Below are 24224 nucleotides of genomic sequence, written 5' to 3'. Positions count from 1 at the left end.
CAATTTCCAACTCTTTTGCCGCTATAAAAATTGCTGCTAGAAATATTTTTGTACAAATGGGTCCTTTTTCTTTTCTTTTGAACTCTTGGGGATGCAGACTTAGGAGCAGAATTGCTGGGTCAAAGGATATTACAGTTTTATAACCCTTTGAAGCATAGTTTTAAATTGTTCTCTAGAGTGGTGGGACCATTCATTTTACAGCTCCACCAACAGTGCATTAGTGTGCCTATTTTTCTACATCCCTTCCAACATTTATCATTTTCCTTTTCTGTCATGTTAGCCAGTTGGATGGGTGTGAGGTGGCACCCTGTCAGAGTTGTTTTAATTTTAATTTCTCTAATGATTAATGACTTAGAGCATTTTTATGTGACTATTGATAGTTTTGATTTCTTCTGAAAACTGCCTGTTCAAGTCCTTTGATGATTTATCAATTAAGGAATGACTCTTATTTTTTATAAATTTGATTCTTTTCCCTATGTGTTTGAGAAATGAGACCTTTACCAGAGAAACTTTTTGTAAAATATTTTTCCTCGATGTCCTGTTTTTCTTCTAATTTGGCTGCATTGGTTTTGTTAGTACAAAAATATTTTAATTTCATGTAACAAAAATCATCCATTTTATCTCTCATGTTCTTCTCTATGTTTTGTTTGGTCATGAATTCTTCCCTTAACATGAGATCTGACAGGTAATTTTTTCCCATGCTCTTCTAAGTTCCTTGATATACCCCTTTATGTCTACATCATGTAACCATTTTCATCTTATCTTGGAATACAGTATGAAATGTTGGTCTGTGCCTAGTTTCTGCTAGATTTTTTTTAGTTTTCCCACAATTTTTTGTCAAATAATGATTTTTTTACCCCAATATCAAGGGTCTTTGAGTTTATCAAACACTAGGTTACTTTGGTCTTTTCCTTCTGTATATTGTGTATATAATTTATTTCATTGATCAACCACTCTATTTCTTAGCCAGTACTAGATTGTTTTGAAGATTAACACTTTGTATTATATTTTGAAATCTGAAACTGTTAGGGTGCCTTCTCTTACTTTTTAAAATTTATTCCCTTGATATTCTTGACCTTTTGTTCCTCAACATGAATTTTGGTGCTACTTTTTCTAGCTCTATAAAAATAGTTCTTTATTAGCCTGACTGGTATGACATTAAATAAATAAATAAATTTAGGTAGTATTGCCATTTTTTATTATACTGGTCAGGCCCACCCATGAGCTATTAATATTCTCCAATTATTTAGATCTGGCTTTATTTGGGTGAAAAGTCTTTTATGATTGTGTTCCTATAATTCCTGTGTGTCTTAGCAGGGCAGTTCCGAAGTATTTTATATTGTCTGTAGTTATTTTAAGTGGAATTTCTTTCCATCTCTTCCTACTGAGTTTTGTTGGTAATATATAAAAATGCTAATGATTTATGTGGATTTATTTTGTACCCTGCAATTTTGCTAAACTTATTTTTTCTGAGTAGTTTTTTGGTTGATTTTCTAGGGTTCTCTGAGTATACCATCATATTCATCTGCAAAGAATAATTGTTTTGTTTCCTCATTATCTATTTTTATTCCTTTAATTTACTTTTCTTGTCTTATTGATGTATCTAGTATTTCTAGTACAGGATTTAATAAAGGTAGTGATAATGGATAGCCTTGCATCACCCTTGATCTTATTGGGAAGGCTTCAGATGATGCTTGCCCTTGGTTTTAGATAGATACTACTTATAATTTCAAGGAAAGCTCCTTTTAAGCATTTTAGTATATTTTAATAGGTGTTGTGTTTTGTAAAAAGCTTTTTCTACATCTATTGTTATAATCATATTATTTTTGTTCTTTTTTATTATTGTATGGTCAAATATGCTTGTAGTTTTCCTGACATAGAACCAGCCCTACATTCCTTGTAAAAATCCCATCTGGTGCTAATATATGATCTTTTTGATATATTGTTGCAATTTCCTTCTACCATTTTATTTAAAAGTTTTGCATCAATATTCATTAGGGGAATGTAACACATGTGTGTATATTTGCTCTTTCTGGTTTAGGTATCAAAACACTATTTGTATCATAAAAGTAAGTTGGTAGAACTCCTACTTTATCTAATCTTCAATAGTTTATATAGTATTGAAATTCATTGTTCTTTAGAACAATGGTAGAATTTCTTTTCAGATTCACCTGGTCTTGTAGTTATTTTTCCTGGATAGCTTATTTATAACTTGTTTAATTTCTTTTTCTAAGATGGTTAAGTGTCCAGTTTCCTCTTCTGTTAATCTGTGCAATCTATATTTCTATAACTATTCATCCATTTGTTAGATTGTCAGTTTTATTGGCATATAATTGGGCAAAATATTTCCTAATAATTGCTTTGATTTCATGTTTATTGGTTGTATATTTATACTTCTCATGTTTGATATTGGGAATTTGGTTGTTTTTTTTTTAAGGCAATTGGGGTTAAGTGACTTGCCCAGGGTCACACAGCTAGTAAGTGTCCAGTGTTTGTTCTGAGGCCGGATTTGAACTCAGGTCCTCCTGACTTCAGGGCCGGTGCTCTATCCACTGCGCCACCTAGCTGCCCTGGTTATCAAATTAACCAATAGTTTATTTATTTCATTGTTTCTTTTTTCCCCATAAAACCATCTCTTCTAGGATTTTATTAGTTTGGTGAGTTTTTTTTTTCAATTTTATTAATCTCTCCTTTTATTTTTAATATTTCTATTTTATATTTATATTTCAAAGGTCCTTTTTAAATGTAATTGTTATTGCATTATGATATCTCAAGGGTACGTTTAATATTTCTGATTTTCTGAATTTTTATGAAGTTTTAATGTCCTAATATATGGTCAATTTTTGTGAAAGTGCCATTTAAAACTGGGGAAAAGTTATATTCCTATTCAGTATTCTCTAGAATACTTCTGATCACTGCATCCTTTAATCTGCTGTCTGTCATTCTCTCTCCCACCTGCCTTCTTATATTCCTTTTGCTATTTTCCTTTTGGGTAAGATGAAGTTCTATACTCAACTGTATGTATATATCTATCTCTATATCTTATCTGTGTATGTATATGTGTGTGTGTATATGTACGTATATATCTGTGTGTGCATGTGTATATGTATGTGTATACACACACACACACACACACTCCCTCTTTGAACTAGTTCAGATGAGTCAATCTCAAGCATTGCCTGCTTCTCACCTCCTCCACTTTTTTTCCCCTCAAATGTAAAAAACTTCCTTGCATGCCTCCTTTATGTGTGATACTTTTCTCCGTTCTTCTTTTCCCTTCCCCCCTTCTCCCACTACATCCTTCTTTTATAACCTTTTTTTTTTTTGAGAGGCAGCTAGGTGGTTCAGTGGATAGAGCATTGGGCCTGGAGTCAGGAAGACCTTAGTTCAAATCCAGCCTCAGACAGTTACTAGCTGTGTGACTCTGGGCATGGTCTTTTTGCCTTAATCCACTGGAGAAGGTAATGGCAACCCACTCTAGTATCTTTGCCAAGAAAACTCCATGGACAGTATGGTCCACAGGGTTACAAAGAGTCAGATATAACAGAACAACATTTTCCTTTTGAGGTCATCTCAACATAATAAATTCACACCCAAGCCCTCTATCTAAATAGATTTTCTAACTTCCAAAATGATGGTAAAATTCTTAAGGGATACATGTGTCATCTTCTCATTTAGGAATGTAAACAGTTCAACCTTATTAAGTTTTGTATGATTTCTTGCTTATTTTTATTTTTTTATTCTTCTCTTGGGTCCCATATTTGAATGTATGATTTTTTATTCAGCTGTGGTCTTTTATCAGGCATGCTTAGAAGTCCTCTATTTCACTAACTATCCATTTTCCCGTTATAGGATTATACTTAGTTTTCTGGGTAGATCATGCTTGATCATAATCCTGGTACCTTTGCTTTCCACAATATCATATTCCAAGTTCTCTGCTCCTTTAACATGGAAGCTGCTCAGTGTTGTGTGTTTCTGACTCTGACATCATGGTAACCAGAAGTTAACACTGGTAGATGGTTTTATATCAGTATCATTATGAATACTTGTTACCCCCTTTTCCATCTGTCTTCTGTCACTAGAAAAAAAAAAAAGCTGAAATGAAGTACTGAGAACCGTATTTATTTTCAGCTGATGGTCATAGCCTAATACTCATCCTCCTAATGTTGTGGTTCTTTGTTCTTTTGCGAGATGGTTCTTAGAAAACAGACCCAGCTTTTTCCCCTAGACTGTTTATGTTTCAGCATCATAAAATCTGTCAGAGATCACACTGATAATGCCTTTGAGATCCCAGTGTCATCTCTTTGGCCCAACATGATATCTGAGTAGAATAGTTGTGGAATATAATTGTTTTATTCCTTTTAATTTTTATTTATTTATTTATTTTATTTAGTCAATTGGGGTTAAGTGACTTGCCCAGGGTCACACAGCTAGTAAGTGTCAAGTGTTCGGTCTGAGGCTGGATTTGAACTCAGGTGCTCCTGACTTCAGGGCTGGTGCTCTATCCACTGTGCCACCTAGCTGCCTCAGGAATGGAATTGTTAAAGCACTATTTAAATGTCAGCACTTCCCTTGCTCCTGCTTTTTGTCCTTCATGGATAGCCAACTTTTGTTATGATAGAATTATGGTGTGTTTGGATATTACTGATAAATTATGTAGGTTTAGAGAGGTTTATGTGAAATATACATAAAATGCAAAGACACACATAATCAAAAGGATCTGAACTCTTACGATTTGCATGTTCCCTCCAATAATGTGGATTAGAATCCATCTAGGATTGTACTATCTTGTGAGACAGCCTGCCGTATGTCATCTTCCATAAGTCTTCTATGTCCCATGATTTCACCACAGAGGGTCCACCTAATGTTCTGGTCTTTCCTCACTTCCACCAGACATTGTGAGGGTACAGTTGGAGTTTTTCATCTCTTGCCCTCTCCACTTGACTTGACCATGTCTTTCTTTCATACATTTCCCTGATGAGATTTGTTGTCCTAGTTCTTGATAGGTTCTCATTGATTACATATTTTGTAACCTTCTCACACCCACGAGGCACCTCTCTGTTGTTGTACAGTGTTCATTATCAATTCTTTGGTTAACTGTTTTATTTCATATTTTGCCACCATTTACTATTCCATAACAATGGTAGAATATTGGTACTTTAAAAGATGGCTTTTGTTTTGGGAAGGAAAGTGGGGTTATTAAAGGTGCTTTACAGTTTCCTGAAGGCTTTTCTATTGCTGCTCAATTCTCAGCCCTTTCGTAATCATATCCAGCACCCAGTGCAGTGTTAGCACTCAAGTGAAGTACTGTCCTTGAGGTTCAGAGTATGTTATAAAATTCTCCACATATCTTTTCCTTTTTTTTTCAGTTTGTTGTTCCTCAGTTTTTGTTCTTAAATGTTCTTGGGGTGACTCTACATTAAATATTTTGCCAAGCTTTCTTTAAGCTAATTTTATCCTCCACTGCATTTTCCCTCTTGATGAAGTGTTAATATTATTAGATGGGTCTATGGGGTGTTCAGGAAGGATGAGCATCAGGGCAGCTGGGTGGCGCAGTGGATAGAGCACTGACCCTGGATTCAGGAGGACCTGAGTCCAAATCTGGCCTCAGACCCATAACACTTACTAGCTGTGTGACCCTGAGCAAGTCACTTAACCCCATTGCCTAGCCCAAAAAAAAAAAAAAGTATGAGCACCTCTGGTGTGAGGACTTAAAAGTCCTTTTCAGGGCTGCTCCTCTACCTTTGGTATCCGCCTTTTACCCAAGGCTCCAAGAAACTGTAGCATGTGCAGCACCCTAGTAAAACTGTCTTGGCAGATAGCCTAAAACAGGTTGAGGGTAACCGACAGGCCTCAAACCTATCAATGAAGTTAGAGGAATGTCTTTCCCAAGCATGTGAAGACTTCCCCAGCATAATGAGTGAATGAGAATGCTTTGTTCCACTGGCCATTAAGGCAGCTGAAGCTGGCTTCTTGGAGTACTTAGAGCTTGTCCAGACATTGAAGACTCCAAGGTCATCCACTGCATTCTGAACCATCACCCATCATCCTGACTTTTATGTTGCCGTTGGATTTCTGTTACTCTAGAAAAGAGAGTGAAGCTGATAACTTTGTGCAGCTCTGCCTCACTTAAATCCAATTCACGAACAAGTCAGGACATCACCCCCATGATGTCATTGGTCCTCTTTGAAAACAAAGGACAAAGAATGGCATTGTTAATCATTATGTGGCTCCATCAGCACTGAGTAGTTGAGATGCACCATAGGTCTTTGGCCCATGAATAGCCTTCAGGGTATTACAGAAGTGCTTTGGATTGTTACTATCAGTATAAAACTGAATCTCATCTGCCTTCTTACTGAGCCCCAAATCTGGATCTCTCTAAGCTTCACTTACACTTTCCTTTTGATGGAGTTAAATGCTGTCTTCTTAGAGATGGATGAATTATGTTGCTGGTAAAGCCTGTGGAGTTTTCATTTTCCATTTAGTAGCTTCTGATTTTCCCCATCATTTTCGTCAAACCAATCCCAGTGTTTGAGAGTGTTCTGGCCCAAATGTGTAAAAGCAGTGCTGTACACCAAAAGTCAGCTACTACACTGACAGTGAATTATTTAACTTGAAAAGGCAACAAGCCAAAACTAAAGTGGAGGGAGAGTTGATGTGTGACTTTTTGTTCATAAATGATTGTACACTCTGTGCAGCTTCTGAGGCTGAAATGCAACAGAGTATAGATCGATTCTATGCCACTTGTGCTAATATTGGCCTGACAACACCATGAAAACAGATTCCTCACCAGCCAGCTCCACACCATCCATATGTGAAACCATTGAAGAGATTTTGAATGCTTTGGATAAGTTCATTTACTTTGGCAGTATACTTTCCAGGGATATACACACAGATCGTGAGGTTGACTCACATATTGCCAGTGCTAGCGTGGTATTTGGGAGGCTCTGAAGGAAAGTTGTTGTATGCCTGTAAAAACTAGACACTCTACCAGTGCCCTGCCAGGAAACTGAACCTCTTCCATTTGAATTGTCTTGGGAAAATGCTGAAGATCATCTGACAAGATAAGATAACTAGATAATGAGGTCCTTTCTTGAGCTGAACTGCTAAGCAGGCATTCAAACTCTACTGCAGAGAGCCCAACTCCAGTGGGCTGGTCCTGTTGTTCAAAAGCCCAAAAGACTGTTTTACAGAGAACTCACACCAGGCAAGCACTTACATGAAGGTCATAAGAAGTGATACAAGGACACTCTCACGGTGTCTCTGAAGAGCCTTGGTATTGAATGTGAGACATAGGAGACCCTGGCATAGGATTAGCCAGCTTGACATGCCACGTCAAAGAAGGTGCTATGCTCTGAGCAAAGCAGCCCAAAAGAAACAGGAGATGCTCATATTCAGAGACGTCTCCATCACAAATGTTCATATAGACTCTTTGCGCTATTTGTAGAGCCTTCTGAGCTCATATTATTCTGATCAGTCGTAGCCAAACACCTTCTGCGTTGACCCGACATCATGATGTCATTTTGATCCTCTTCAAGAATGAAGGACAACAATAAACAAATGAACAAACATTCATCATTAATCTTCATAACATTTTACAAATGATTTTGTATTCTAAATCGCCATAACCTTTGGTTGTCATTTCTCTGTGTCTAATAAGCACATCAGGTGTTTACTGAGTAAGGCAGTTTCTGTGCTGTTCGGACTTCTTTTGTGTAAAATTATTGTAATTTGATGTCAGTGTCATTTTTACTGGACCTTCCCCATTTTTCATTATCAATGGGCAATCAAGTTGTTTCAGTTTTATGTCATGTCTTTTTTTTTATCATCATTACCCTTTTTCCTAACTATTAATTCCTTTCTTTGTTCTGACAAGTCTGTGGTCTGAATGTACATGCAGCTTATTCAAAGACGATTCCCACATTGTTTATTGATGTAGCTAATTCTATTTTATTGATTTCCTGCCAATTAAAATGTAATCATTTTAGGTTATTATTTAACATTCATAATGTTCAGAATTATTTTTCTTGAAGAAAGTGTTCATGATATAAAAGTAGCCTCCTTTCTTATTTCTTTCTGACCCCTACTTAATAATATCATTTTTCACCACCAGGGCTTACCATCTGCCCTGCCACTAAATCCTAAGCCACATCGGGCTTTGTCATAGCTGCTTCTCCCATCAGAACACAGGCATTTCCACCTGCCCTGCCACTGATCCCTATGGATTGACCCACTGGGCCTTTCCATCCATGTTGTATCAGAACTTTCTTATATGTATTGTCTCTGTACTATAAGGACTAACTACTGGGCCTTTCCAAACACTTTGACCTAAACTCTCCTATGTGTTGCCTCTGCAGTTATAATGTAATTTCCTTTAGAACAAAGACTATTCCTTTTATATTTGTGTCCCCAGGGCTTCACACTGTGCTTGGTACATAGCAGGTATTTAATAAATGCATTTCATTCTTTCATACATGCATTCATTCTTTCATTCACTATCCTCACCTATTTTCATCTTTCCATTGTAAGAAAGTATAGTACAAGGGGGCCCTATCCAGTGAGATTTTAATATTACCTTAGGAGTGACTCAGTGTCTCACCTAAGTTTGCAAAACACCCCTCTTCTCTCTAGGTCTGACTCAATATTAATAGGTTTAAATTCTCAGAGATAGACTACTACCACAACATGGTTACATTAAAACTCTTTCAGGATCCTAGTGGTTATCCTGGTGAAGGGACATATGCTTTCCCTACTTACCACTCTTACTGTTGAGACCCTTAACAAAATAGCATTTACAAGGTCTTTCCATTAATCGCCATCTAAACAGAACACTTAGAAAGTGTTAGCTTACAAGATACGATGAGCAAAAGGATTTCAGAAAAAAACTGGAAAGGCTTATATGAACGGATGCAAAGTAAAGTGACCAGATCCAGGAGAACATTATACACAGCAACATTGTGTGATGATCAACTACGAATGATTTCGCTCTCTTCAGCAATACAATAATCCAAGACAATTCCAAAGGACTTATGATGGAAAATGCTATCCATGTCCAGAGAAAGAACGGCGGCGTCTGAATACAGATCAAAGCATACTATTTTCACTTTATTTTTTTTCATTTTTTTTTCTTTTGGCCTGTTTCTTATTTCACAACATGACTAATATGGGAATATGTTTTACATGACAGCACATACATAACCTATATAAAATTGCTTACCAAATGGGGGGGGTAAAAAAGAGAGAGAGAATCTGGAACTCAATTTTTTAAATGAATGTTAAAAATTGTCTTAACATGTAATTGTAAAAAATAAAACAGTATTTTTAAAAAGTTAGCTTTTAATGCTCAGATTTGGGAGATGGTTTGTCTTATGAGAAAAACATAAAAGAGGCCAGTGTTGCAAGACTGTAGTATACATATGCCTGGAAGCAGAATATAAGAAGACTGGAAGAGTATGAAGGGGGCAGGTTGGCAGGGCTTTAGAAGCTAAATGGAGTATTTTATAAGGCATTACCACCAGAGTTTATTAGGTAAGAGGGTCACATAGTCAGACATGCATTATTGGAAGTTCACTTCGATGGCTGAATAGAGAATGGATTGGGGGAAGGAGAGACTTAAGATAAGGAGACCAACCAGCAAGCTGTTGCAATAAAGTCTACTCATGAGGTAATAAGAACCTCCACCAGGATTGTTGCAATGTGCAGAGAAGAGGACATATATGAGAGATGTTATTATGAAGGTCATGGAAATGACAGGACTTGAAAACTGATAAGATATGAGTTGGGTGGAGGGGGCTGTGAGAGAGAGTGAAGAGTTAAGGATGATATTAAGCTTGTGAGCGTAGATGACTGGAAGAATGGTGGTGTCCTTGACAGTAATAGGGAAGCTCAGAAGAAAGGAAGGTTGGGGGAGAAGTTAGGTTTTGGATATGTCGAGTTTGAGATGTCAGTGGGACCTGTATTTTGAGAACTCTAAAAGGTAATTGGTGATGAGGGGCCGAGCTCAGTGGTGGACAAATAAATCTGAGAATCAATTGCATAGAGACAATAAGTGAATCAATTGGAGCTTATGAGATCAATGAGTGTAGAGGGAAAAGAGAAGATGGCATAGGACAAATCCATGGGATATGCCCACAGTTAGAATATATGACATGGATGAAAAAGAAACAAGCAAAGGAGACTGAAGGAATGGTCAGACTAGAGGAGCACCAGGAGCAAGTAGTGTCATAAAAACTTGGACATTAGAGAGTATCCAAGAAGACGAGGTGATCGAGTGTGAAAGGCAGCAGAGAGGTCAAGAAAGATGAGGATTAAGAAAAGACCATTAGAACTGGCAATTAAGAGACCATTAATATCTTTTGATAAGACAGAATCAATTGAATGATTAGGCTGGAAGCTAGATTGCAGAAGGTTTCAATAAAGAGGGGAGAAAGTAGAGACATTGGGATTAGATAGCTTTCCTCAGGGAGTTTAACCATCAAGAGGAGGAATGATATAGGATAAAAGAACCAAGTGAGGGTTTTTTATTTTGTTTTGAGGATAGGAGAGATATAGGTACCTTTGTGGGTAATAGGAAAGGGGCCAATAGAGAAGAGAGATTGAAGATGGTAGTGTGTGTGTGTTGGGGTGGAGGTGATAGTGCCTTCATTATCTAACCAATTAAATGTCAAGGAAAGTTTTAGTACCTTTTAAGGAAAAACTGTTGAGACCTTAGCATATTGTACTCACAATGTCCCAAAAGGAAATTTAATAATGTAGTCGTATGTCCACCCATTATGTGACTTAAAAATGATGGAGTCATGCATTGTTGGTGGAATTGTGAACTGATCCAGCCATTCTGGAGAGCAATTTGGAACTGTGCCCAAAAGGTTATAAAACTATGCATACCCTTTGACCCAGCAGTACCACTTCTTGGTCTGTGTTTGAAATAGATCATAAAAATGGGGAAAAGGACCAACATGTACAAAAATATTTATAGCAGCTGATTTTGTGGGGCCAAGAAATTGGAGACTGGCTGAATAAGTTGTGGTATATGAACGTAATGAAGTACTATTGTGCCATAAGAAATGATGAGCAGTTGGGCTTTAGAAAAACCTGGATTTACGTGAACTGACGCTGAGTGGAGTGAGCAAAACCAGAACATTGTGCACAGTAACAGCAACATTGTGCAATGACCAGCTTTGACAGACTTAACTCTTCTCAGCAATACAAGGATCTAAGACAATTCCAAAAGACTCATGAGATGGAAAATGCTGTCTCCATCCAGAGAAAGAACTATGGAGTCTGAATGCAGATCAAAGCATACTATTTTCTCATATTTTTTTGTTTCTTCTGTCTCTGGTTTTTCTCTTTGGTTCTAATTCTTCTTTATAACAGGACTAATGTGGAAATACGTTTAATATGATTGTACATATATAGCCTATGTCAGATTGCATGCCGTCTTGGGGAGGGGCAGAGTGGAGAGAGGAGGAGAAAATTTAGAACTCAAAATATTAAAGAAGTGAATGTTGAAAACTAAAAACAAATAAATAAAATTTTAAAAAGTTATGAAGTCATTTAACTACTTCCTCAGCATATGTAAATTTGTTGGTAGAAATATTTTATAAAGAAAGAATGTTACTCAGCTCTTTCTCTAACTGAAAAGCGCCTCTTATAGGCAATCAGAACATTGATTCATTTGGTTAGGATGATACATGTAATCTCTATGTTTTGTTATTCTGTATATGATTTTTGATATCCATGTACCAAAGTGCAGGGCTAGTGGAGGGGAGATGGGTAATAGCCTCACCACTTAATATAGAAAGAAAATATTTAATTCATTTTCAGAAAAATGGTGGGGAGCAGGGTTGTTTGGAGTTTATTAAACTACATTTAAACTTTAAATTTTTTTGTTGATGAAAAATGTAAAATAAGGGTCATATGTTAACCTTGTAATTTAAAGCATATTAGACTATACCTTCAATTATTGATACTATTTTTTCCACTTTATTCATATTTCAGATCGATTTGCTATGTTAGCAAATAATAATCTCCAGATCCTTAATATCAACAAAAGTGATGAAGGAATATACAGATGTGAAGGAAGAGTGGAAGCTAGAGGAGAAATTGACTTTCGAGATATCATAGTTATTGTTAATGGTAAGCCATAAATCAGATATGTGTATATTTAATTAGAATTCTTTCTTGTTTTTATTTTGGTTATTGTTTATTCATGACTTAGTAACAATATTAGTTTAAGTGATTAAAAGGACTGCACCATGGCTTTAATGAAAAAGAAAAAAATAGGCCACCATGGGAAGTGAAATGAGTTAAGAGGCTCATCATGTATTGTTTATTCATCAACATGTGTTAACTCTCTGGGCTTCATTCCATAATTTTAAAATGAGAGGGTACTACCACATGGACTTATGGATCCTTTCCCAGTCTAAAATTCTATTAATATGATAGATTAAAAAAAGTCATATTTTGCCATTGCTATCTATCTAGTTATCTCTTGGAAAAAAATTAGCTATATAGGTGCATGTAGAGATATCTTCTCTTATATGATAGGTTAAATAGATTTATTTAATCTATCTTTTAAATCTTATGAAGTTCCAGTTAAGGTACAAAATTTTCTCTTTCAATATTAATAGGTACATATTACAATATTTATGAAAGTATAATGGTGGAATATACTGATATAATAGAGAAAAATCCTGTATGTGTTCCTTCCACTCATAAAATGGTGTTCCTGACTCCCTAGAGCCTCATTTTGAGAATAAAATCAAGAGGAAAGATTTCATACAAATCTATAGCATTTTTTTCTATTTTTTTCTGTGCATTTATATAAACTTTTTTGTTTGTTTATTTCTTGCTTTGAAGCGACTATTAATGTTAGAGGATTTAACGAGTGGTCCTTGATTGGCAGCCATATTACCCTACAGCAAACACAAATGAATACAATATCTAATAAAACATATTAAATGAATTAGAGGTTCATTGATGATAATGATGATGGTGGTGATGATAACAATAACCAGCATTTACATAGAACTTTAAGTTTTGCAGATCAGGTTTACCTACATTATCTCATTTGATCCCCATGATACCCTGTAGGAGAGGTACTATTATTATTTCCGTTTTATAAATGAGAAAACTAAGATTAAGAGTGGTTATGTGACTTGCTCAGAATCACCCAACTAGTAAGCATCTAATGAAGGATTTGAACTCAAGTCTTCCTGATTCCAAGTCTAACATTTTGTCCACTGTGCCACTGAACTGCCACAAGTACAAAATAAGTCAGTATTATGAGATTTCCAGGGAAGGAAAGCTCAGTTCTAACTCTGGATGTCAAGAGTTATGGAGGATAGTATAAAGGTTTCACTAAAAAGAGGTCAGTATTAATTTGGATCTTGAAAGATGGGTGGGATTTGGGTGAACATGGGTGAAAGAAGGGCATTATGTCCAGGTATAAGGAATGGTGATTGTCTCAAGGTGGTAAAGTATGGAGTACATTTTCAGAGCAATAAGGAGGCCAAATTAGCTGCAAAATAGAGCATATGAAAGAATATCAGTTAAGATTGGAAAATTATTTGGATAGCAAACAGTGAAGGGCCTCAAAAACCAAGCAGAGGTGGGTGGAGCCAAGATGGCAGAGTAAAGACAGGGACATGCCTGAGTTCTCCAAAATTCTCCTCCAAACAACTTTAAATAATGCCTCACAATGATTTCTGGAGTAGCAGAACCAACAAAAGGAGGGAGTGAAATAATTTTCCAGCCAAGACCTTAGAAGACTGACAGGAAAGGTCTGAATCACTGGGGTGGGAATAGAATTCAGTCCATCATAGGCCACACCTCACAAGCCAGCAGCAGGCCTTGAGTGTCACTGAATCAGCAGTGGTGGCTTCCAGGACTCAGCCCACATATAATAAGAGGGTCAGACAACTGGTCAGAAGGGAATTAAAAGGGACCTTTTGCTGTCACTGAATGCAACTCTTGGCTGCATGACCCAGACATGGTTCCAGGTTGGAGTTCCAGGGCAGAGAGGAGCACTAGCAGGAGCAGAGACACTGGTCACAGTGTCCAGAATAGAAAAGAGTACTTATGATTGCTCACAGACCAGAACATAGGTCAGGAGAGCAGTGACCATAATTTTCCTTAAATCTTGCCACCTGGGAAGAAATAAAATTTATAGGACCCCAAAACTAGCTCTGAAAATAGCAGCACTAAAAATCTGAAGCTTGGGACAGTGCCCTCTTCACCCCCAGGAGTAGAGCCCAACTTTAACATAAAGTTAGAAATCAAGAAATAAGCTGGAAAAATGAGCAAACAACAATAACAAAAAAGGATCTGACCATAGAACATTATTGTGGAGACAGGGAAGATCAAAATGCAGACTCAGGAGTCAAACAAAGTCAAAATAGCTGCATCTAAAGTGTCAAAGAAAAATGTGAATTGGTCTCAGACTCAACAAGAATTCCTGGGAGAGCTCAAAAAGAAAAAATCATATAAGAAAGGTACAAGAAAAATTGAGAAAGGAAATGAGAGTGATGCAAGAAAATCATGACAAAAGAGTCAATAACTTGATAAAGGAGTCACAAAAAATATCCAAAGTAGCACCTTAAAAAAAAAAAAGATTAAGCCAAATGTTTAGAAGCACAAAAGTCTGCTGAAGAAAGCTCCTTAAAAAAGTATAATTGGTCCTCTTTACAACATGACTAATAGAAAGTATGTTTATATATCAGAGCCTGTATCACAGTCAGGGTAACACAAGATATAGCAACTTCAACTTTCAAGGATCAAAAGGCTTGGTATATGATGTTTTGGAGAGCAAAGGAGCTAGGATTACAACCAAGAATCATCTACCCAGCAAAACTGAGTATAATCCTTCAGAGGAAAAAAAATCATCAAAGACTTTGTGTAGCCACTCCTTTCAGTCTCTGAACAATTCAGCTAGAATACTCCACTTCTTAACAGTAGCTAAATCTCATAAGAATTAGGAGGGAGGAATAATGAAACAGCTGAGAAAATGTGCAAAGGAAAATTCTTAATGTAATGGAGAAACGTTGTAGAGTTAGAGAATCCCAGGATAAAATTCCACAAGTAAAAAGTGAGTCTTCAATAACTCTAAAAAAGAATATGGAATGACCACAAGTCTTCCAAGAATAAGTGGTAAGGAAGGCCCAGTGAACAAACTGAAGGAAAAGATAAGAAATGGAATAAACTTGGAGAGAAACTGGAAATCTTAAATGGAACAGTGAGCACCCTAAAAAATAGAAGAAACACCTCAAAAATTCAATAATACAAGAAACTAGAGAGCAATGTAAAAAGAAAACAAAATTGGAAGAACATAAATGAGCTGGAGAAGAGGACACAGAGAAATAATCTCAGTATCACTAGGCTTCCAGAGGAAATAATGAAAAAAAACCCTTGAATATCATATTCCAAAAAGCCATAAAAGATACCAAGAAATACTATAATTAGCAGAAAGTGAATTTGATAAAATTCACAGGTCATCATCAGAAATAAGCCAGAACATGTAAAGGACATATATAATGGACCCAGAAACGTGATTCTTAAGGCCCAGAGCACCCAAGTCAAGTAAAAAATATTTCAAATGATGAGGGACTATAAGCAACCAGAAAGAACTCCAGTGAGAATCCCATAATACTATGCTTAAACTACCATGAGGGAAAGAGATGATTAGAATGTTATAATGAAAAGCAAAAGAAATTGCCATGCAACACAGAATAATTTAACTTGCAAAACTGATAATGATACTATAAGTAACAAAATGGGACTTGCAACAAAACCAGTGATTTCTAAACACTCTCGTTGACAAAAGCACAGAGTCAAAAGACTTTGAAAGGAAACATAGTAGAAAAAAGCAGCTTAGGAAAACATGTTTGAATAACTCAAAGGGGCCGTATTGATACAGTTGCTTACATTTTCTCCTCAATGATATTAGATGTTCCAGTTTTTAAGTCTTCTTAGTGAACAATGAGAAATTGACTATTGGCATGGTTGTTCAATTTTTTTTTTTAAAAGAGGAAAAAGAAATATCCTGGGCAAGGAGAAAGAAGGAGGAGATATTTGTTATTTGTTGTAATAAGGCCACTATAAAAGTGGTAGTGAGTGAGTTAGGAATGTCATGAACCTCATTCTTATAGAGTCAAGGCAATTTGCTGACCTGTTTTTCTTAGCTGTACTTCTTTCTCGAAAATGAGATTTTTATGTAGTAGATAGGAGGGTTGTCTTTAGAAAGTTATAGTAATATAAAAAGATAAGTGAAAACTTTTTTAAAAAAGAAAAATGCATGTTGATTTGGTTTGGAGGATCTTGTCAGTGTTCTTCATAGAATTCTTTGCCACTTCATTCAGGGCAACAAATCTTGACTCATAAATTGCTGTTTTCTACATGATCATCTTTTTATTATACTCATGAGCACTGTAAAATCAAGATCACCAATATCCCAAGAGATGAGATTTTTTTGTTGCCTTTGGGAACACAATTAAGCCAACCCTCCCATCACCTTTTTTTCTATCTTCAAGGAAACTCTTTGAGCCACTCTTCCATTTAGAAATAGCTTTTAATTTGGTTTATTGTGAGAATAGAGCATTGATTGATGTGGTTAATTTCTTTCAGTAGCATTTCAATGTATTGATCATTAAACAAAGACCTCACATTTAATATACTTGGAGTTAAGTTTGTGATTATATGTGGTCTTAGAACTGATTACTCTATCTCATTTTCTTCCACTCCTCTACTGTCACTATAGTGGTGGAAGGTAGTTGCACAGACTTGAGGGCATTTAAAAATATTTTTAAATTTGTTTTGTGGGTTTCCATGGTCAACTAATCCATCACTTGAGCAAATGACTGGTGTCAAGCCTCTCAGTGCTTACCTGAGTTGGTTCTCAATCAGGAACTCAGTCTCTTGCCAACACAATACTTGAAGTCATTCTAGCATCAGAGAAACTAAAACAGAGTATGTTTTGCTGGTATAGCCTTTGAGGACACAAGGTCACCTACTTAACTACTCTGTCCCCTGCTCTCAAAATTCTTTTCCCCTTGTTCTATCACTGCTCATCATTTGCCAAACCATCTGCTTCTTCCGTGCTTGTCATGAGCAGCTGAACACACCTGGAGCAAATCTCACAAGCTCCTGTATAGGTACATTACAAATCCTCATTATCCAATCTTAACTGGACCTTCACTGCAGCAAGGCAGCCCTCTTATTCCTTCCTTATTCCATATCCCACTCATCACAGAAACTTTCCAAACTTCTTCCCTTCTCAGACTTCCCAGACCTTTCCCTCCTTCTCTCACTTTTCCAGTAAAATTAAGACCTTTTGAAGTGAACTCTCTTCTCCCTTTCTTTTCATCTCAGAACATCTTGACATTATCTCTGACTCTCTTCTCCTTTTCCTCAATCTCTGACAAAGAGATGGCCCCTATCTGTGCCAAGACCAATCACTTTACATGCAGTCTTGATTCCATCCTTTCATGTCTTCTCCAGCAGACTGTGTCTTCCTTCATTCATCCCCTCTCTCTTGAATCTTCATCCTCTTCCTATCATTTCCTTTCATACTGTCTTTATATATGCTCAGATATCTCCTGGCCTTTTTAAAAAATCTTCACCAGATCCTACTGTTCTCCCAAGTTATCATGTTAATATCTTTCCTCCTTCCTTAGCCAAACTCTTTGAAAAATCAGTCTACAGTTGCCACCTCCTCCACTTTCTTTTCTCTCACTGCTCGACTCTTTCACGATCTGGCTTCTGACCATATTACTCAACTGAAACTGCGCTATTCAGAATTACCAGTCATCTTGTAAATGTCAAATCTTATGGTCTTAAGTCTTCATACTTCTTCACTAGTCTCCTTCCTGCATTTGACTCCTCTTGAATATTCTTCTTTTCTGGCTTTTTGTGACACTGTTATCTCTCTCCTTGGTGGTCCTGCCTATTTACTGTCCCTTCTCAGTCTCTTTCGCTGGCTCATCCCTATTGCCCTCCTTAGGTTCAGCCTTAGGTTATCTTCTCTTTGCCTTCTTCACTCTCTTTAGTAGCCTATCAGCTACTTTGAGTTTAACTATCATCTCTATGTAGTGATCTAGTCTTTCCACTTACCTTCAGTCCCATTACCTATTGGACCTAATTGGCATCACCAGTTATCTACTGGACATTTTAAACTGGATGTCTTGGAAATATCTCAAACTCAACATATCCAATACTAAATATTTTATCTTTGCTCCCAAATCCTTCTCTCTTTCAAATCTCTTTCTCATCCTTCTAGTCTGCGAGGTTTGTAAATTCAGTGTTATCCTAGATTCCTCACTCTCCATCATCCTACATAAACATTCCCTTGCCAGTTGTAGAAATTTCTGCTTTCACCATTTCTTTTTCATCTTGCTCCTTCTCTTTGCTCACACAGCTACCACCTCAGTTCAGGCCTTTGTTTCTTTTCTGCTAAATTATTACAATAACCTCTTAATTGGTCTGCCTGCCAAGTCTCTACCCAGTCCAAGTCGCCGTACACATTGCTGCCATAGTAATTTTTCTTAAAGTGTGGAGTTGACAATATGGCTCTCCAGGGATTCACTCAATTCCAATGGCTTCCTATTGTCCCAGAGATAAAATACAAACCACTCTGTTTAGCTTTTAAAGCCCTATACAACCTTCCTCTAAACTATCTAGCCTCATTCAACTTTACTCCTTTTCCTCACACTCTATGGGATCCATCCACACTTGCCTCTCTCTGTTCCTCATACATGACTCTCCATCTCTCATCTCCTTTCCTTTGCACTAATATCTCGTGATTAAAAATGAAGTCTCTCCTTATCTCTACGTTATAGAGTCCCTCTCTTCAAGATGCAGTTCCGGCAAGGCCTTTCCTAAATTCCCCCAATTGCTAATATCCTCCCTCCCATGTATTAAACTACTTTTTATTTATTTGTATTTTATGTTTGATATGCTTATATGTGACTGTTGTCTTCCTCATTAGAATATAAGCTCTTTTTCAGTAGGGATTGATTTGTTCTTTGTACTTCTAGTGCCTGGCACTTTGTGGTCACTTAATAAATTCCTAATTATTATTGATTGATTTATTGAAGGTGGTCTTACTGTGAGGAAATTAGATTAATTATATTTTTAAATCATCAGTAAGCATTTATTGAGTACCTACTACATGCCAGGCACTGTGCTAGACACTGGAATACAAAAAAAAAAAAAGACAAAAGACAGTCCCTGCCCTTGAGGAGCTCCCAGTCTAATGGTGAAGACAACATGCAAACAACTATGTATAAACAAACTTTGTAAAGGATAAATAAAAAACAATCAACAGAGGGAAGGCATTAGATTTAAGAGGGATTAGAAAAAGCTTCCTGTAAAAGATGGGATTTTAGAAAGTCGAGGCAAGCAAGGAAGTAAAAGTGAGGAAGGAGAGCCAGTAAAAATGCCTGTAGCTGAGAGGTCACGTATCTTGTTCATAGAACAGTAATGAGGCCAGTGTCACTGGATCAGAGGGTGAGTTGGGGGTGAGAGGGTGTAAGGTACAAGAAGATTGAAAAGATAAGGGGCAACCAGGTTAGGAAAAGCTTTCAATATCAGACAGAGGATGTTATGGTAAATCTTGGAAGTAATAGTGAGCCACTAGAGTTTATTAAGTAGTGAGGAGATGTGGTCAGACCTGCATTTTAGGAAAATTGTTTTGATGGCTAAGTGGAAGATGGACTAAAGTGGGGAGACAGTTGCGGCAAGGAGACCAACTACTGTAATAATCCAGAGACGAGGAAATGAGGGCCTGAATCAGGTTGGTAGCAATATAAGAGGAGAGATGGGGGCTTATTCAAGAGATGTTGAAAAGATGAAATCTACAGGCCTCAGTAACCATTGGATAAGAGGACGATGAGAAATAGTAATGAGTTGAGAATAATGCATACCTGGGGAGCTGGGAAGGTGGTGGTACCCTTGACAATTTGGGGGAAGTTTGGAATGGAGGAAGGTTTGAAGGAAGAAAATGAGTTCAGTTTTGAATACGTTGAATTTAAGATGCCTACAGGTTATCTAATCTGAGATGTTTAGTGATCAATTGGATAGAAGAGACTGGAGGTCAGCAGAAAGTTTAGGGCTGGATAAGTGGATTGAGAATCACAAACATGAAAATAATTAAATCCATGGGAGCTGGTGAGATCACTAAATGAAATAGTTTAGAAGGAGAAAAAAAAGAGGCTCCAGGACAGAGCTTTTTGGGACACCCATGATTAGTAGGCATGATCTGGATGAAGATCTAGCAAAGGAGTCTGAGAAGGGATTATATAGGTAGGAAGGGAACCAAAGGAGAAAAGTCTCATGAAAACTTAGAGGAAAAAAAATGTAATTGATAGTATTAAAGGCTCCATAGAGATAAAGAAGGATGAGAATTGAGAAAAGGCAATTGGGTTTGGCAACTAAGAGACCATTGGTAATTTTGGAGAGAGCAATTTAAGTTGAATAATGAGGTTGGCTGGATGCCAGACTGTAGAGTTATAAGGAGAGTGAGAGGAAAGGAAGTGAAATCACCCATTATAGATGTCCTTCTCAAGGAGTTTAGCCACAAAAGGCAGAAGAGATATGAGACAGTAGTTAGCAGGAATGAATGAATCAAGTGAGGGTTTTTTAAGGATAGGGGAGATATAGGCATGTTTGTAAGTAGTAGGGAAGCAGCCAATAGACTTGGAAAAATTAAAGATAAATGACAGAGTGGAGATGATAGAGAGAGGGCAGTCTGCTGGAGAACACAGGATGAAGTGGTATCATCATTTTAAAAGAAGAAGAAGGTCTGTCTCTTCATGTGAGACAAGCATAAAGGAGATAGTGGCAGAAAGCATCAGAATAATGAGAGAAGGAGGAGAGAAGAGAAAGCCCCCCGAGAGTAGCCTTGAATTTTTTAATAAAATGTAAGGCAAGCTCAGAGGGTAGGGGAAGAGGAAGCCATGGGAGGTTTGAAGAGCAATGAAAAGGTTTGGAAGAGTTGCTGTGGTGATTGTGGTAAGGAGTTAATTTAGGGAGGTGTAAAATGGTTGTCTAATAGCAGTGAGGGCCCATATATGATATGTATATATGTACATAAATGTACATATATATGTAAATGTATATACAATGTATGTGTGATATATATTTATATGTGGAAAAGAAATTAGACATATGTAGAGAAAGATGCTATGTTTATACAACTAATATGCGAAGGTAATTATTTTTAAATGATTCTGTGGCAATAGTGATTTAAAAGAATATTTACTTCAGATATAATTTTATTTTCTTTCTTAGTTCCACCAGCAATTACAATGCCACTTATGTTCTTCAATGCTACTGCCGATCGACAAGAAGAAGTGGTGTTGTCTTGTAGGGCTACTGGCTCACCAGAGCCAAATATCAGCTGGTATAGGTAAGTTTTACTTTAAATAGTATATCAAAAAACAAGCACTAAATTTAATCTATCACCTTTCACTAATGAAATTTGTAAAAATCAAAGATTTGGATGGTGTCTTGAAGCAAACTTTTCTGCTTTATTTAGGTTAATTGGCTGGGACATTTTTTTTCAATTTGATAAAGTAGTGTCATGCATGAAAAATAATTATATCTGTAATAGCTGTCAATATAATCCATAAATGCTTGCTTTCATTACAAATATACTTTTTCAAGAGATTATGGATGATAATGGAATTCAAGGAATACAAATATTTATTAGCCAGATGTCAAGAAAAAGTTTTGCATAATTAGTGGAATGTGATTTAAAAATGAGTGTTAGAATTTGGAAATATAGTCATTGATTACTTCTTCCATTTGGTTCTACATGTTTGTGTGATATCTTTTTCATATATGATAGCCATCAAACCCAAAGACAATAATCAACTCATTTAAAAATACCAAATAAACAGACATTTGAATTGCTGTATCACAAAGTGTTAAACTAAAATTTTCAAAATATTCAGTCACATTGCTCTGACTAAAAATACTTTTTAGGGAGAATAAAACAACTTTCTATACTACCAGTAGATAAAATTATTGTCTTTCTGTATTATCTATAGGTAATTTATTTAAAATATTTTGTTTTTCTTCTTTTTCAATACATGTTTCTCTGTTTTATAATGTACATAATATATTGGCATAGTATTACATGTATATAATTTATAAATAAATGTACGTATTTTGGCATACTACTCAAAAAATGTTTTTTATTGATGGGATGTGAGATCAAGAAAGTTTGGGTAAAAATGAGTTGGAAAACCTCACAGAATCAGTAAACAATAGTACTTTCATAGGAATAGGGACTGGACCTGTGATTTCATGGGTATAGAAAACTTCCAGGCAAAAAAACTCTCTCATTCAATACAAGTTATCATCTTCTCTGTAATTTATGGAAAGTTGTATATAGCATTGAAAGGCTAAATGACTTTCCCAGGGTCAAAGAGCCCATGTGTGTCAGAGGAGGGACTAGAACCCATTTCTTTGTGTCTCCAAGGCCAGCTTTCTAATCTCATACCATGCTGCGTTCTCAACATTTCCATACTATTATATAAATCAGTAATCATCAAAGCTATTTGGTAATGGTTTTTTTATTTATTTTTTTTTTAGGCAGTTGAGGTTAAGTGACTTGCCCAGGGTCACACAGCTAGTAAGTGTCAAGTGTTTGGTCTGAGGCCGGATTTAAACTCAGGTTCTCCTGACTTCAGGGCCAGTACTCTGTCCACTGCACCACCTAGCTACCCTGGTAATGGTTTTTTAAAAAGAGAGAAAAGATCAGTGGAATAGACTAGATAAGCAAGAATCAGAAACAAAAAGTCCTTTTCCCTTTATCTTTGACTTCTTGGGATATATGTCTAGTAGTGGTATTACAAAGTCATGTAGTTTAGTGACCTTTGGGCTATAGATCCAAATTGCTTTCCAGAACAGTAGGTCCAATTTACAGCTCCATTAGGTGTGTTTGTTTTCCCATATCCCTTTCAACAGTTGCAATTTTCCTCCTTTGTCACCTTTAACAATCTCATGGGTAAGAGGTAGAGTCAGCAAGAGTTGTTTTAATATGCATTTATATAATTATTAGTGATCTTGAGAATTTAACGTGATTGATATATTTGACGTCTTTTTTGAAAACTGCCTGTTTGTATGATTTGACCATTTATCTACAAGGACTTTTGTTCCTGTATATTTTTACTATGTCAGCAGAAACATTTTTTCAGCTAATTGTTTCTTGTTCTCCCTCCCCTAATTCCTGGCCATGACCATTCACACCCTTTGTATCTTTTCATACCTTCTAGTCTTTCTAGTAAGATGGAAGCTTACCTCCACAACTTACAGTCTTCCCTGCCCTTATCACCCAGCCCAGTGGGCCTTACCATTTTCTGGATGTTATTCCCTCTAGACTCCCAGGTGTTGCCATCTGTCCTGAAACTAAACTCTCATAATTGTAAAAGGTATGGAAGTATCCCTTTTCTTTTAATTTGTGACTTTTCTTTTTAGGTCATGTAGCCATTTGTAGCTTGTTGGTATGTAATGTGAGATGTTGGTCTAAATCTAATTTCTGTCCAATTGCTTTACAGTTGTCCCAATAGTTTTGTTTATATAGGGAGTCCTTCTCCTAGTAATTAGCATCCTTGGGTTTATTGAGCACTGTCCAGCATTGTTTGATTACTTCCAGGTCTTGTTCAACCTAATCTGTTCCACTGATCAAGTTTTCTATTTTTTTAAATAGTTACAAACAGTTTTGATAATGTTTTTTTGCAGAGATTTTGAGAATTAGCTTTACTTGGTCCTCTTCCTATTTTTTCATTATTTCCCTTTAATTTTGTGACCTGTGGTTCCTCCAGATGAAATTTGTTATTGCATTTTTTTATTTTTTTAACATAATTTTTAAAATTTTGAGTTCCAAATTGTCTCCCTTCATAAAGCCCCTCCCTACCATTGAGAAGACAAGCAATATGATACCCATCATAAATATGAAGTCATGCAAAACATATTTCTGTATTAGCCATGTTGCAAAAAAAACCCAAACAAACAAGAAAAATAAAGAAAGTGAAAAACAATATGCTTCAGTCTGCACTCAGAGTTCATCATGAGTCATTTGGAATTACATTGGATCATTGTATTGATTAGAATAGCTTAGTCTTTTTATAGTTTATAATACTTACAGTATTGCCATTACTATGTACAATAGTATCCTGGTTCTGCTTATTTCACTTTGCATCAGTGCATTTAAGCCTTCTTAGGTT

General features: G+C 36.4%; 1 protein-coding gene across 1 annotated transcript in view; it reads left to right on the top strand.

Moving 5' to 3' along the window:
• NCAM2 (neural cell adhesion molecule 2) overlaps positions 1-24224 on the top strand; it is a 281382-nt gene that overhangs the window by 78988 nt on the left and 178170 nt on the right. The window contains exons 5-6 of the mRNA XM_020996054.2: positions 11998-12135; positions 21283-21400. Of these exons, the coding sequence (XP_020851713.1) occupies positions 11998-12135; positions 21283-21400 (256 nt within the window). The remainder of the gene's footprint in view (positions 1-11997; positions 12136-21282; positions 21401-24224) is intronic.

The sequence above is a fragment of the Phascolarctos cinereus genome, unplaced genomic scaffold (assembly GCF_003287225.1).
Source record: "Phascolarctos cinereus isolate Bilbo 61053 unplaced genomic scaffold, phaCin_HiC Scaffold_726;HRSCAF=1367, whole genome shotgun sequence".
Classification (NCBI taxonomy): Eukaryota; Metazoa; Chordata; class Mammalia; order Diprotodontia; family Phascolarctidae; genus Phascolarctos; species Phascolarctos cinereus.
This window is presented reverse-complemented; position numbering and strand designations above follow the sequence as displayed.